The sequence below is a fragment of the Nannobrachium achirus genome, assembly GCF_963921795.1.
Source record: "Nannobrachium achirus genome assembly, chromosome: 16".
In the NCBI taxonomy this organism is placed as follows: domain Eukaryota; kingdom Metazoa; phylum Chordata; class Actinopteri; order Myctophiformes; family Myctophidae; genus Nannobrachium; species Nannobrachium achirus.
The window spans coordinates 58,728,436-58,745,354 of NC_137823.1; the positions used below are offsets into that span (position 1 = coordinate 58,728,436).

Sequence of the window (16,919 nt, forward strand, 5' to 3'; positions counted from 1 at the left end):
CATAGTTATATTGATCAAACTGTTTTCAAGGACAGATGTGCATTACTAAACTCACCAACAGATGTATTCACAGCAGCTCTTTTCACAAAGGTGATAGTCTCACCAAGGGTCAAAATAGCTGTTTTTGTAGTCAAGCAGTTTTTGACTTCATGGCAATAGTTGTTCTCGTTTTTCTTATTTTTCTGGTCACTCGTGGCTATAACGATTCACAAAAAAAACATCAACAATTGGACAATTTAAAATGACAGACAGTCCAAATGAAAAAATAACAAAGCAACATTCACAATATGCTATAGGACTTGTTGACATCATTTACTCACAAACAGGGCTGATCCAGAGAAGAAGGCACAACGATATCCAAGCCATGATCAAGCTGTTCACTGCCATGTTAGGATGATGTGAAGTCACTCCCATATGTTTTAGTATAGGAGTTGGTAAGAGTGAATGCATTCACTGTTGTGTTTCATTCAAACTAAAACAGTCTAGTGATGTACAGTATAAATGTCATTCAAACTAAAACAGTCTAGTGATGTACAGTATAAATGTCATTCAAACTAAAACAGTCTAGTGATGTACAGTATAAATGTTTTGACACATATTTTCATCACGATCCAGGTATTTCCATACTGACCTTCCTGCAGCACAGTGAAAAAAGCAGTGGCGAAACATGCAGAGGCGTCACAAGGGGTAGGAAAGTGGGACTGAGTTACTAGGGCCCAAGGTGGAGGGGCCCTAGTAACTTTAGCTATTGAAAAATAGCAGATATACAAGCTCACCGCGCGGCACCGAGTGCCGCGCTGCGAGCTTGTAGATCTGCTATTTTTGAAAAGTCGTGAAAATGTGTGCAAATCTTTGAATATGTATTTTTTAAGCGAACATTTGTAACTCAAATGTTGCTTCCTGGGAGGTCCCTGGAACTGAATATTTTGAGATGGGGTCCGTGGCCAAATTTATATCATTTTGGGGGGTCCTTCACATGAAAAGGTTTGAGCATCACTGACATGGAAACATGGGTTTCTTGCACACATTTTCACAATTTTTACAAAAATAGCAGATCTACAAGCTCGCAGTGCGGCACTCGGTGCCGCGCTGTGAGCTTGTATTCTGCTATTTTTCAATAGTTAACGTTCATGGGGGGCCCGCAGTGAATCCTTGTACCCAGGGCCCAGAATTTGGTGTGACGCTCCTGGAAACATGAGCTTTGAACATACTGTATGTAAACTAAATGCAGCTCTGCCTTTGCATAAAGTAACTGTAGCTGACCATTCTGATTACATGGATGAATATTGTTTACTTTTCCACAAGCAAAAACCCACAATAGGCCTACTCATTCATCAAGCTTGATATACAAATTTTGTATATCCCTATCACAGTGTTTTGTATTACAAAACACTATGATAGTGTCACACACTGAATACTTTGATAACGACTGTCATTCTGTGACACCAGTGTGTGTGTGTATATGTAACGGAGGTGATCCGAACTTCCCCACCCGGCTTCAAACCCCCGTCTCCCACGTGAAAGTCCAATATCTTAACCATTCCTCCAAAGGTATATCCCTATGGAATGAGGGCAGATACTAGACTTTTGAGGCTTCAGGCTGGGGCTGCGACTCTCTCCGCCACATATAGAACACACACACGCACGCACGCACACACACACACACGCACACGCGCACGCGCACGCGCACACACACACACACACACACACACACACACACACACACACACACACACACACACACACACACAATATCCATCTGGTTCAGTATGTACATGGTGCATCATAGCCTGTACGATGATGTTAGACATTGAGGTGCAAAATTAATATCAGCAAGATTAATGTGCGAAGAGTGTCCACATTGTCAGGATCACATAATAATCCATCCAAAATACACTGTCAGTGTACCAAGAGTACTTTTATTCATACCTGCTAAAACTTATATTATAATCCCAGGTAGAGGGCCAAGCAAGACTATGTACTTACAATGTGTCAACATTTGTGAAACGTCATCAGAAAATTGCCGATCTACAAGCTGCTGTTCCTGTTGGAATAAAGGTTTGGCGTTTAAAGGTGAGTTGTGAGCCTTTTTGTCATCTAAGATACTGAAGTTAAATCATGGAACAAACATTGTTTTGTAGAAAATAGCAAAACATGGGCACATCATCCCAGCCCTTTAAAAGCTTGTACTATGGAATAAAAGCCTGTACTATGGAATAACATGTTATATCTTCGTACCAACACTAGAGGACACTAGAGGAGGCTGTAAGCTTTAGCACACAACACACATCACACAATCATCATCACATAACACCACAACAGGGGGTTTGGACCCTGGTCTCCCTAGGCCAGTGGCCCCGCGACCCCCAAAATAATCATATTTATTAAATAGCAGATCTACATGCTCACAACGCCTCGCAAGCATGTAGATCTGCTATTTTCACAATTTCTTCCTCAAATATTTGACAGTTTAATTTGTCATCTTAGAGGCATTAAAAAGTCCATAAATGTGCACCTTAGAAATGTGCAGATACCCAGTCTATACACTTAAACCTTATGTCAGTTTGTTTACTGTTGAGAGAGAAAAAATGTTGGGACCCATTCAAAATAATTTGGGGACCACCCCTGGGGGTCCCGACCCACAGGTTGAGAACCATGATTGGGGGGATGATTAACTTAAATTAATGTGCAATATTGTTTTCTCAATCAACTGTAAACAAACCAACATAAAGTTGTGTGTATAGAGGGTATCTACTATCTACACATTTCTAAAGTGACAATTTAAGGACATTTTAATACCTCTAAAATATCTGTGACAGATATTTTTTTTTATCTGTATCCATCCACTTGAATGGAAACATATCTGGAGAGAGATTTTTGTATCTGTTATCTGGCCCAGTAGGAATTACTGGCCTTTAGTGCTAGGGTGTGGGGTGGGGGGGTCCCCAGTTAAAACATGATTATTTTGGGGGTCGCGGCCTGGAAAGGTTGAGAACCACTGATCTAACCTCCCTATATAATTCACCAAATAGTCAAGTCGCTTGTGTAATTTCGTTCAAATTTTTGGGGGATTATGAAAACTATATATTTTTCAGACTTCAGAGTATAACAAATCAGAAAATCCGTAGTGGAATTTTTGACAGCTGCTGAAAGTTTGTGTCTCATTCACTTACTATACACTATACTTTAAATTAAAAAAATATATAATCTGAAAAACAGTATAATCTGTAAAGAAAAATAAACCTAAAAAACAAATGCTAACTAGCTTCATGTATGGACATTGATTTTCCAGTAGTGCTAAGGGTTTTGGTGGAGACTGAAAAGGTGAGTCTTCAGTCCATGGCGAAAGCTAGCGAGTGAGTCCGTTGTTCTAAGTGCGACAGAGAGTTTATTCCACAGCTTGGGGGCCTGGAGGGCAAACTGTCTCGGACTAGTGGATTTTTGCCCTGGGGTTTTTAGCAAGGGTTCTGTCAGCATCCCTGTGTTGCCTGATCTAAGTGCACGGGTGGGGATGTACGGGTTGATCAGGTTTTGGAGGTATGGAGGAGCCATACCTTTGGCTGCTTTGAAGGTCAGCATCAGTGTTTTGTATTCCATGCGGGCCGCAACCGGGAGCCAGTGGAGGTTTTAAATGATTCTGAATCCAATGGAAGCATTTGTTTTGCATGAAAAACATTCCTTGGACTAAAAACAGCCCCCAAGAAACTGTGAAAAGTGATGACTCATCACTAAACCATAGTTTTGTTGTTGGGCCGTTTTTAGCCCAAGTAGAGTTTTTTTTGTGCAAAACAAATGCTTCCATTGGATTCAGAATCATTAAAAACCCCTAGTTTGACCCCTCACATGCTACTTAAAGCAGATTTTCTGGGGGTATTTTTCCCTTTTTACTATAGTGTAGCCTATAGTAAGTGAATGAGACACTAACTTGCAGCAGCTGTCACAAATTCCCCTACGGATTTTGCAAATGGAATCATGGATTTTCTGATTTGTTATACTCTGAAGTCTCCAAAAATACATAGTTTTCATAATCCCCCGAAAATGTGAACGAACCTTTCATGTTTGAACTGGACTAAAACAGGAATACCTGTTCTGTTCTCATAATCATAATGAACCGATGAGTCAGGACAGCACGTGATGTCTGGTTGTCATGCTGTTAGTCAGTCATGTGATCGGGTCAGTTCCTGCTAGCCTAGCACAGTTCAGTTCAGCTCAGCTCAGCTCAGCTCGCAACGACCCGCGGACCAGCAGTTTGCTGTATCATGTCGCAAAAAACGGCGCCCTGCTAGTTCACCTCCTCAACGCTGTAAACAAGATTGCGTTAAATTTAAGGACAACAACATACAAAACATGGGATTTTCTTCTTGCAAACAGAAGCGCTGCGCATCGCTCAAAAGAATGGATCTATTATGGATACTGGTGTTGGTGCTGCTGCTGGTACCGAGCGGTGCAGATGGTTCAGATGACAGCAGCTTGTGGTACCAAACCCATGATCTGTGCAGGTAATATAATAATAAATACACCCATAATGACTGACTGTTTGTTTATGAGTCGAACAAAGAAGAGCGCAGGCTGGAAATGGCCAACATTGCTGCTGCATTATAATATGTTCTCCTGAAATTCTGTAATTGCTTCTAATGTTTCTATTATAGCTGCTACATTGTTTCCATTCAGTGAGTCTCTCTCTCCCCCTCCCTTCCCATGATTGATCCTGTTGTTGACTGTCTTTCTCTGCCTCATAGACAGACAGAACCTGCTCTACTGTACTCTGCTGGTCTTGTGTTTAAATTGGAAAGTGGTTGGACTCTCCTCTGTCTATTTACAGTTTACAGTACTGTACTGTCAACTGGCAAGACCAGCTTGACAAAAGGAAGCAAGAATAGGCCAAGTATATACAGTAGATACACCTTTTGATAGCATACAGAGCTTTTGATAGCAAGCACAAGGGGGGTAAATGGAAGGACAAACTAGTGATTTAGCCATTGATTGATTGAAGAATGTATTAGAAGTTTGCAATAGAAAAAAATACAATTTCATGACAGTACAAGTGCTTTTCTAGGATCTCCTTTTAGTTGACCTGATCATGAAACAGTGTACCTTTTCCTATGCAAACTTCTAATAAAGTCTTCTTCACTCAATCAATCAATCAATCAATCAATCAATTTACAGTTTAGCAATGGAACAACAAGGGCAACTAGCAGAGGGATTGTGAGGTACCATTCAGACAGAGTCCTCTCTGTTAGAGCCTCCCATCAATGGAACAGTGAGAGAGACCTCCAACTACCTTACCTTCAAATTTCACCTTAAGAGGTGGCTTAAAGCCAACCAAATGTCTAATCATGGGTAATTACCCGGCTCTATTTGACACTGGTGTCATAATTTACTGTTTTCTCCCTTTTCTCCCCTTTACCTACTATTTACTATTTTACAATTTACTACTTATTATTTACCATTTACTACTTACTATTTAGTATTTACTAGTTACTATTTAGTACTATTTACTAGTTTTACTGTATTGTGTTGAATTAAATGCAAAACGGGGAATCATTTCTGTTTTCAGATGCGTTCATATCCCTTTTATTGGATTATTGTGAGTGCGACCATAGGTCGCATTTACTATGAAAACATGCAGCTCTTGTGCGTCAGTCAGTCAGTCAGTCACACCTCATGTCACACTCCATATATGGCCAAGACAGACACATACTGTACATATTGTGTCAGTCTCATCATGTAGTCTATGATGTCAGACATCATCTATGATGTCAGATGTCAGGGACAAGGAATTCCCTCCTTGTCCCTTTTATGGCCATATATGGAGATCCCTGATGTCATCAATATTAAGCCTATATCTAGGAATATGGACATATTGTGCCGGTCTCTGTTGTTTCAGCGCCTTCTCGCCCTTAGGGCGTCTTACTGGTAGCTATACCAGTAAGACTCCCTAAATCGGGAGATAAGCGACCGTCAGGTCCCATACACAAACTTTTGAAGGCAATGGTAGCCAATCAGGAGGGAATATGGGAAATGGGACAGATCCATGTTGATGACATTCACTGTACTGTGTACCGCTTTAAGTGATTTTAGGGCAAATGAGATATGAGTAGGGGAAAAGTGTGACGTGTGGACTGACAGCCGGTGGAGGTTTTGATAGTAACTGCGACCTGACGGTCGCAATTACCCAACACTTCCCACACGGATTGTAAAGGGTAAAGGGTACCCTTATGAACAAAAGCAGAACTTATAACACACATCATTACTCCAACATTGAGTAACTATTTTATTGCTGTATTGAATTGACAAGCAGCCTGACTCACTGGCCTGCATTTGGGCTGACTGAGACAAAACATGCTTTTGATTCTAACTGAAGATGACCGTGGTGCTCTCATGTTTCAGTTATAAATGGGAAGCCATAGACCGGGACAACGGGGTCAGGTACACCCTGAAGCTCTGCGAGACGTCGCCAGACACCAGCTGTGGACCCGACGCTGCTGTCTGTGCCCGCAACCTCCTCGCAGAGACGGAGCAGTCTATGGGTGAGTACAGTGGGACAGAACTGAGTTACAGATACACTGAAATGAGTGGAACATGATCCAGAATGACTTGCACAGGAGTGACAGATCTACAGAGCTGTTGGGCAATATTATCAATTAAAAGTAATTATCAAATAAGATGCTTATATTCAACATCTCTCCTTGTTGTGTTGTCACATTCTCTTAACTAAGTAATGATACAACTCACCTCTATATTTTATACGTCTTTATTTAAATCATACTCCTGTTAAAGGAGAGGAAACAGAGATGGAGAGGCCATGCTTTTGGTGAATGTTTTTATGTGAAAGATACAGTACAGTGAAAATAAGAATATTTAATTGTCTTGATATTAAACTTCCTTCTTCTTAATTAAAATCAATCTATTGTAGGATGTATTGCCGCACGCACGCGCGCGCGCGCACACACACACACACACACACACACACACACACACACACACACACACACACACACACACACACACACACACACACACACACACACACACACACACCACAGTCATCTTCGAGATTCACTATGACTCATCTTATGTTGCGTTTGATTGAGCCACAAGTCCACGTGTGGAAGTTATGACTAATATCCATGCTGAGTTGAGTTGACATCTAATGACCTACTGTGGTCATAGTAGGTTTCATTTCCTATTAAATAGTTTATTTTTAATCTGACCATGTTGTGTGTAAGGTTTAAACACTACCAGGCAGGCAGTAACAATATGTTTGATCCATATATCATTGCAAACGATTTCTTGAGCAAAGGAGGGGCGGAAGAGGAAGGCGGGGGAGGGGGTCTTCGAATGCGTCTATAAGGCAGGACGTGAAACTGTAAAAGATTGTCGTTTCCTCTCAGAGCTAACCCTCAATCGTAGGCGAAACCCAGCCGACCCTCGTACCGAGTACTGACATCACAGGAGCTGAGAGAAGCTGTCAGCCCATTATCAGTACAGTATTAGCATCTGCAGATCTCATCTCTGTGTGCTGATGGTGCAGAGGCAGCTGAAGCCCGGCCAGGAACTGTAGGGTCCATCAACCGTGTCTTTGTAAGGAAAGATAAGTTTAGTTGCACAGCGCATTTCAACAAGAGGGCTGTTCAATATATACAGTATATAGAGATATACAGTTTACAGTTTAGGCATTTAGCAGACGCTTTTAATCCAAAGCGACTTACAATAAGCAAATAAACATCACAATAATAAACAAGATTAAGTGTCAGTACATCAACAGCAATATAACAAATGTGAATGAATATATATCTAGAAAAAAAAACTATATAATAACCTAAAAACAAATGCTAACTAGCTTCATGTATGGTCATTGATTTTTCCAGTAGAGCTAAGGGTTTAGGTGGAGTCTGAAAAGGTGAGTCTTTAGTCCTCGGCGAAAGCTAGCGAGTGAGTCCGTTGTTCTAAGTGCGACAGTGAGTTTATTCCACAACTTGGGGGCCAGGAGGGCAAACTGTCTCGGACGAGTGGATTTAGATATAGATATAGATATATAGAGATATAGAGATATATTGATGACATGTGATGAGGTCAGTACTAACTGAACTGAACTCAGCTCTGTCCTATTAGACCAGCTGCCTGCCTGGGTAACACCGTAATGAATGGTTTCCTGGTGAGGTTGCGGAAGCGTCTCTGAGGCGGCCTTGGGGAGTTAGACACAGTTAGACACAGGGATTTCACACTGCTCACAATCAGCATTTCTGACGCAGAAAGTTGTGGTACCATCACATATTTTATTCACCGTCAGTATAGTTGGCCATATGTGTAGCCTAAATATAGATTTGGAGCAACAAGTACAAATACTTAAAACGTTTTACTTTCAGAGTCAGCCACGTGAATCCCTATTCTGGGCATGTCATAATGTGCAACGATTTGGTGAAAATAGCAGATCTAAGCTCAGAACACGTCATGTTGCGAGCTTATAGATGCTGTACTGTAGCTATTTTCTGCAAAGAGATTTTGTGTCGTTAATGGAGTTTTAAACGCTGCACACTGAGGCATACTAAAATCTTAGGACACACTAGAGTGGCCATTTCAAGCCAGATGTTTTGACAGGATTAATAGTTCAAATATTTAAAAAGTTATTGAATGTTATATTTGACATTTTGTATTTAGTGATAATTACCCTCAAGTCCGTTCGCAAAAGCAGTTGAGAGTGAGACTTGAGAACCACAGACTTCTGGATATTGTGTCAATTCACCCTTTGTTAGCCTCCTGGTTGGTCCCTGACTGACCAACCAGAAGGCTCTATCTGCCTTGTCCCGCCCTGGTTCCACCTTTTTATGTTGAATTAGCTAAAACATAATTTTTGGAGAAATAAAAACATTTAAAAACATGCTGATTCACTATGCTGCCACTGAGCAGCTCCAATTGACTGAAACAAAGTTTGAAATTAGAATTGAGCACACAGAATAACAATATGAAGCAACTGAATTAACATGGCAGTGGATGGAATGTCCCACTGAATGTCCCACCAAGACACAGCAACCAATGGGTGTGGAGAGGGGCAGGACAATGGGCGGGACTTGACATTGTGTCAATTCTTTTCCCCTGGCAAAGCTGTCAGTCAGTCTGTGAAGAGTTATTTCATAACAATACTACAGCTACTTGCCCTGCCGCCTGGGGTCGTGACCTTCCCACCAGTTCACCATTCAGTGTTGGAAGACGCTCAGCCAGAGAGCATGTGTAGTGACATCAGAATCAGCAGTGTGTCAAAGTGTCTGGGAGACCTAAGCTGCTGCTGCTAGCTTCCTCACACCACGGTGTCTGCCTGGGGAACGGCCTGGAACAAAGCAGACAGTGGAACGCCACAAATGTGTTTGTTTGGTCTTGTTTGTTTGTTTTTTGAAGCGGTGAAAGCCGCTTCCAAGGAGTGGCTTTGTCTGTCCCGTACATGTTTTTTTGAGGATTCCCATAGATTCTCAAGGAGTGGCTTTGTCTGTCCCGTACATGTCCCGTGCATGCAGAATTGAGGATTGGTCAAGCTTCACATGACAATTTGGCCCTCCAGACAAAATCATTCATTCATTCAGAATTCATAAAAATATAGAACTAAAGCACATAGAAAGTATCGATCTAGAACACAGAATGTATAGATCTAGAACACAGATTTCATAGCTCTAGAACACATAGAATGAAAATTCGAGGTTTGATTTTTTAAACTCTTTGTTGCTCAAACTCCATCTTGGAGCTTTTGGGAAACCTTTTGGAATTCCAAGTGTTTCCTTTCTATTCTAATGAGATGAAATGTGCCTTTTTCAAATAAGACAAAAATACCTGATTCAATTTCAACATGGATAGACATCCAAGTGCACTTTAACTTACAGTAGAAATTGTACGGTCCAGAGTAAGTGGAATAAATTTTAGTCAATCCATAATGAGTTGCAAGAAACCAAGTAGCTGCAAAGTACTGTAACTACCGTGGAATAGCAGTGAGACACCAAAATCATCATACTGTCTATTACTTACTGTAGAAAGACAGGTACATTAATTCATGTAGTTCAAAATGAAGAACACTAGCATCCATATTCTGGGCATAATACAGTAGGCTTACATATTCTGCAAAAAAATATAAACACATGGCAGAAATAGGTAAACATATTCCATGTGGGGTTGCTGCCAAACCGGCCAACAGTGGCCAACAGTCCTGCTGTTTATTCTTAATATTGTAATGAATTTTGTCTAGAGGACGGAATGTAACAGTAGGAGGGATATAAGACTCCCAATGTATGGTAATGCATTTCTTTGCTGCTAGAAAAGTGATGTCCATGTATTGCTTTTGGTGCCAGTTCAAACCGTCCGAGTTGGGGACGGAAATCCCCAAGCAAGATGAGATTTATAACTGAGTGCCAAAATGATGACACAAGACCGCATGACCAAAACACGTGAAAGAAACTCGTGCCATGGCATTGGTCCGAAGGTTCATTAGTCCGAAGGTTCATTAGTCCGAATAAGGTTCATTAGTCCGAATAAGGTTCATTAGTCCGAATGTGTTAAGAATACTATGCCTAACTCTAACCCTAGCCCTAACTTTAACCTCAGTAACCCTAACTAAATTCGGAATAATGAACCTTCGGACTAATGAACCTTCGGACTAATGAACCTTCGGACTTATGGGCAGTCCCCGGTGTTGTTTGCACCTCCAGCAGAGAGATGGGTAAACATTCAGTTAACATAGTGAAAGTAAGCCATACCATGAGAGGGAGTGGGTTGTTGGCTGATTTACCACTGTTTCAGGGTTGTGGCACGAGGCGAAGCCAACAACCCACGACCCTCGAAAGGTAAATTGCTTTTCTACCACTTCTACCATATAAATGAAAGAAAACAACTGCAACACAACAGTGGGCGGGGTCCATCATCCAACTCAAGGTTGTTGACTGATTTACCACTGTTTTAAGATTTACAAGCTCACAAGCTCTTAATGCGACGCATTGTGAGCTTGTAAATCTTCTATTTTAGCTATTTGACGTACAACAAAGTATAAGGAATGAAAGTAATGGGGGGAGAGAGCGAGAGATGTCTGCTATACTCAAACCGAGCCAACCGCCTGAAGCCCTTATCAGAGTCTGCGGTTGAAGAGCCTATCACCTCAAATTTTAGGTGTTAAGCTATCCACCTAAAGTGAGAAAACAAGTGGAGGCAATCATAGTCAGTCACGGTGAAGTCCTATCACTGTGACATATCGTGGAGGCGTGATTTGGAATTGCACACGCGTTCTGGGCAAACCCCGCCCATGGAAGCTTTTGATTGGCTGAACCGGCGCTAGGGAGCGCTCCTTTTTGGTCGCTTGGACCGCACGGCGGTGCGTTTATCGTGGGCTTGCCCAGGCCTTACGGCCTGGGCATAAATATAACGATTGCATTCACCACGGCTTCGTAACTCGCGCGGCGCTCCGCCGCGCCGCTTGCAATGTCGTGGACAATAATCAAACGCCTCCGCCCAGAACGCATGTGCAATTCCAAATTACGCATCGTGGAGACATTGCATCGTCTCAACGATAATTATCACCATATCGCCCACCCCTAGGCCTGTGCTACAGTAACTGTACTTCAAAAGAAGAAGCAGGAAGTTTTTTTTTTGGAGCTGTGTGGAACACAAGCTCCCTATATGTGGCCGTGTGTGTGGGTCTCCGTCCGTCCGTGTATGTAGCCTAAACTTCGGCACGCTACTAGTCCCGCACCATTTACGCCACCCCCGCAATATATACATCAAAACGTGCGGCTCGGCCGGGAATGGTGTGCTAGTAACTTTCTTTCCGATCCGCCTTACAATGGCGACATAATCGGCAAAAAACGACGCTTAATTGTCCCCATTGACTTATAATGGGACAATGCAAGAAATCACTTTCAAGTATTTTTCTCTCGTAAACCATAGGAGCTACAGTTTCAAACCTCGGAGAGGAGATTCATAATGATTTTAGGAATGAATCGAAAAATAATTACATCACTCGGCCTCATGGTGGCGCTATAACGGCCCACTTTACGTTTTGCCCCGTAACTCTTGAACCGTAGATCGGAAAAATTAAAATTCTTTTTTCCCTGGATTCCTTGGGTCAAGACGCATCTCCCCATATAGGCCACGCCCATTTGCGCCAGGATAGATTTTCCGCCATCTTGAATTTTCTCCAAAACACACTTTTTGCTCCTTTTCCTACTGTATGTAGCCTCTGGTGTAGCCTGAGTACCCTGGGTGACCAGAGAGGTGCTGTTGAGTCTAGCCTGCCCTGAGCATCAACTGCAATACACACACACACACACACACACACACACACACACACACACACACACACACACAGCTCCACTTCGAACAGAGGTTCGATTTTTTAAATAAAAGCTCACCCAGAGAATGAGTTAGCGAGTATTTGGAGAGGAAGAAGGGAAAGCAGCCAAGAAGGATGTAAACCAACAAACAAATAGTTCAGTGTGATGAAACAGGGTGGATGGGGTCAGAGGTGTGGCGGAGCAGCCGACCTATCACATGACACCGCCGTGATGAGGAGCGCGCCAAGGAACTGATAAATGTGAACACAGGGGCGTCACGGGGGGGGGGGGGGGGGGGGGCTGAGTTACTGGGGCCCAAGGTGGAGGGGCCTGGAATTAGGGGTGGGCGATATGGTGATAATTATCGTTGAGACGATACAATGTCTCCACGATATGCCTTTTCAGAGGTATTGTATATATCGTGATACAATTGAGGGAGCCTTGTAAAAAATCCTGTTTAATCGTTAATACAGAGATTCATTGCAGAATTCAATTTAAACCTGCATTTTGGTCTAAATCAGTAGTTCTCAAACTTTAAAATGTCAAGGTCTCCACTTAACTCTGACAGTATACAAATGAAACCAAATGGACCCGTAAGGGTCCATTTGGTTCATTTGTATGCTGTCAGAGTTACATACTTGTAAAGTTCAATTTAGACCTCCCAAAAGGAAACCAGAGAGTCTAGTTTTTGTAACTTGAAACTTGAAAAAATAACCATCAAAACCAACGTGAAAAAGAATCGTGATAAAATCGTGTATCGTGATACAGCATGGGAAAATATTGTGATATTGTATTTTTCCATATCGCCCACCCCTACCTGGAATTATTTTATACTTTAGCTATTGAAAAATAGCAGATATACAAGCTCACTATTAGATCTGCTATTTTTGAAAAGTCGTGAAAATGTGTGCAAATCTTTGAATATAATATGTATTTTTTAAGTGAACGTTTGTAACTCAAATTTAGCTTCTGGGGGGGTCCCTGGAACTAAATATTTTGAGATTGGGGTCCGCGGGCCAAATACATATAATTGTGGGGGTCCTTCACATGAAAAGGATTGAGCACCACTGACTGACATAGAAACATAGGTTTTTCAAAAAACCTTAGAAGGAGAATGATTTGAAATATTATAGACTTGAACAAATTTTCACGATTTTTCAAAAATAGCAGATCTACAAGCTTGCGCTGTGAGCTTGTATATCTGCTATTTTTCAATAGTTAAAGCACAAAATGTGAGTGAATCCTTGTACCCACCCAGGGCCCAGAATTTGGTGTGACACCCCTGCCAAAAGCACACGTGCATATGCACGCACGCACACACGCACACACACACACACACACACACACACACACACACACACACACACACAGACGCCCACTCTCTTCTCGTCCTCTCTTTCATAAACGTAACTTCTTCACGCTGCATTTCTTAGCCTACTTTGCGGTTGTTTGAGCCACTTGTGTCCCTGCTCTGCTCTGCACATCAGGGGTTCCCAAACTTTTTTGTCTCAGGGCACCCCATGAATATTATTTTAATCCGAGGCACCCCAACATTATAATTTTCTCTCCCAGCACCTTATATTTACATATAGTCGTTGTCGGGTGGAAACCTTGTATGTTCAAAACCGTTTTGTATTTATCATCTATAAAATCTAGGCCTACTAAACTAGTGAAAACAGCAGATCTACACAACGCCTCGCATCGCGAGGCGTTGTGTGCTTGTAGATTGGCTGTTTTCACTAGTTTTGTGCGACAGTGCGACCTTGTATGTTCAAAACCGTTTTGTATTTATCATCTATAAAATGTAGGCCTACTAAACTAGTGAAAACAGCAGATCTACACAACGCCTCGCATCGCATAGGTGTGCTTGTAGATCGGCTGTTTTCACTAGTTTTGTGCGACGGTCTTGTATGATGAAGCAGGGCTTTGCTTTACCAAAAGACGTACACATTTAGAAACTTGGAGATACGAGGTTTCTGCCCGACAGTGACGATATTTTAGTGATTATGTTGCGAGGAAAACGTTGAGATAACAGCCATTTTGCTTAGAACTGACTGAAAATAACTTTGTACTTCAAGTTTAAAATGATACTAAATGTTTTTTCAAGTGTCCAAATAAATTCCAAATATTATCAAATGATCTTGCGGCACCCCTGGACTGCCGTCACGGCACCCCAGGCTGCTGTACATGATGTGGACATACAGTAGTACTGTAGGCCGTGCATCAGGCTCTGTCTGGGGCTAGTACGCTTCATGCTGTTGTATAATAATGGCTGTTGGTTAGTAGGTCACCCAAATGTTGTTCAGAGCCTGTCCTCCTCATGCTGCTGAATAACATTCCTTTATGGCCCACTAGAGATAGGAGAACATGCAGTGTTGTCACACATGCGCGGTGCACGCACACACACACACACACACACACACACACACACACACACACACACACACACACACACACACACACACACACACACACACACACACACACACACACACACACACAGTAGACCTATTACGTTAGTGAGTGTGTTGTTGCTTATCAGTGCTAGGCCAGGGGAACATTTCACACTGTGTGTGTGTGTGTGTGTGTGTGTGTGTGTGTGTGTGTGTGTGTGTGTGAGGTCTGCAATCTAACCCTAATCACCATTACGCCACCATTACAGACACTTTCATTCAGCAGTGAAATATGGCACTGGGGTTTTGGTTGTTTTAATTAATAGTACATAGAATGGGACCTTTTAGACACATTGATCAATCCGTGTTGTTTGTAACATTGTTGTTTGCAACGGTGTAGAGCAAAGCTGTGACTGTAGATAGGACTACAGTTGTGAGAGTTAGATGTGTGGTTGACTGTCAATCTTGAGGCTAAAATCTCGATATTCTGACCGCCCGAAAATCGGGACAATGACATTCTCCAGAACCATACGTAGGGCTGTCACAATTATTACATAATCGTCTAATCGCATTCGCAATTGTTTGACATAATCGCAATTATTTTGTGATAATCGTCATAATCTTTTACATGTTGAAAAATGTTTATATATGTTCAAACATTTAAAAAATAGTCAATGTTCTTTTTAAAGTGTAAAGTAGTTAAATATTTCCTTCATTTATTTGTATATTTAGGTTATGTGTCATATCTGCCATGTGCAACTTCAAAGCCTACAAGCCAAACAGAAATGTAATTGTCAACGACAAAAAAACTATTAAATAGTTAATCGCAATTATTTAAGTGACAATTAATCGTCGTGTAAAATGTCATAATCGTGACAGCCCTAACCATATGCAATTAACTCATTCCCTGCCAGGCCCGATAGTCCCGAGATTATTCCAATGTCTTTCCCCGCCAGGCCCGATAGTCCCGAGAATTAAAAAAAAATAAAAAAAAAAATAAAATAAAAAATTCAAAAAAATCTTTTTTTCAATTTTTTTTGAAATTGCATGTTTAACCCCCATAGCAACCCCATCTTTCAAGCATGGCAGCCATTTTGGCAGCCATCTTTGTTAAACATAGTGTCTGTTATCTCATGAATGCCTGAACGGATTTCCATTCGGATTTTTTTGTTTGAAAGCTGTGAGCAATGTGGACACACGTGGTGCATTATCTAGGCATGGGTGTGCATGATCCGTGCACACCCAATTACATGGAAGTCTATGGAGACGAATGGCAGGTGGGAGTACGGAGGTATGTTAAAATGGCGGTCATTGTGTTAATGAGGACCACATTAAACTTGTTATCCTCAAAGATTTTCATTCATGCATCACTGGTGTGGTGGTTGAACAAACAACCAAACAAACAAACAGACCAAGCTTTCCTACTGTCTCCCTCTGAGACTGTATTTTCCTACTGTGTCCTGCACTGTCTGTCTATCAGCTTTCTTACTGAATGTCTTCATAAAAAAACAGAGGCAGTGGACTTACAGCTACATTTGGAAAAAATACAATGAATGAATGAATGACTGACAGTCAAGTAGCGGTTTAAAAACGTGCATTTCAAAGGCCCCACGCTGTCTAATTAGCCAACAAAATGCATTTATATGCTTTTATTGAATGTGAAATTGTAATGGTAGCTAGTTTGGACAAAAAAGTAATATTAATAATAATAATAAAATGACTACATAGAGACAGTCTTGTCTCCAACTGTGTGTGTGTGTGTGTGTGTGTGTGTGTGTGTGTGTGTGTGTGTGTGTGTGTGTGTGTGTGTGTGTGTGTGTGTGTGTGTGTGTGTGTGTGTGTGTGTGTGTGTGTGTGTGTGTGTGTGTGTGTGTCTCTGAGCCTCTACTATCTCATAGGACGCCAGTAGACAGCCTGGCAGAATAATGTCTTGACCTGGCCGACCTCCCCCTCCCTTACCAGTCACTCACACACACACACACACACACACACACACACACACACACACACACACACACACACACACACACACACACACACACACACACACACACACACAGTGTGACCTTACTGTAGACAGGCTGCGACCCATCATCCAGTCATAACATCATGCTGTCATCATCATGGCTACACATAGCAAGGTCAGAGGGGAAGGCGATGGGAAACGGCTGCTTTGTGACTGATATTCCTGCTTCGTTTGCTTCTAAAGCAGGGGTCTTCA

The 16,919-nt window shown here is 41.9% G+C and overlaps 1 protein-coding gene across 1 annotated transcript in view; it reads left to right on the plus strand.

The window, feature by feature from the left end:
- Window positions 1-4,288: 4,288 nt before the first annotated feature.
- Window positions 4,289-16,919, plus strand: part of igf2r (insulin-like growth factor 2 receptor) — a 95,206-nt gene continuing 82,575 nt past the window's right edge. The window contains exons 1-2 of the mRNA XM_080745274.1: window positions 4,289-4,499; window positions 6,391-6,530. Of these exons, the coding sequence (XP_080601400.1) occupies window positions 4,348-4,499; window positions 6,391-6,530 (292 nt within the window). The 5' untranslated portion in view covers window positions 4,289-4,347. The remainder of the gene's footprint in view (window positions 4,500-6,390; window positions 6,531-16,919) is intronic.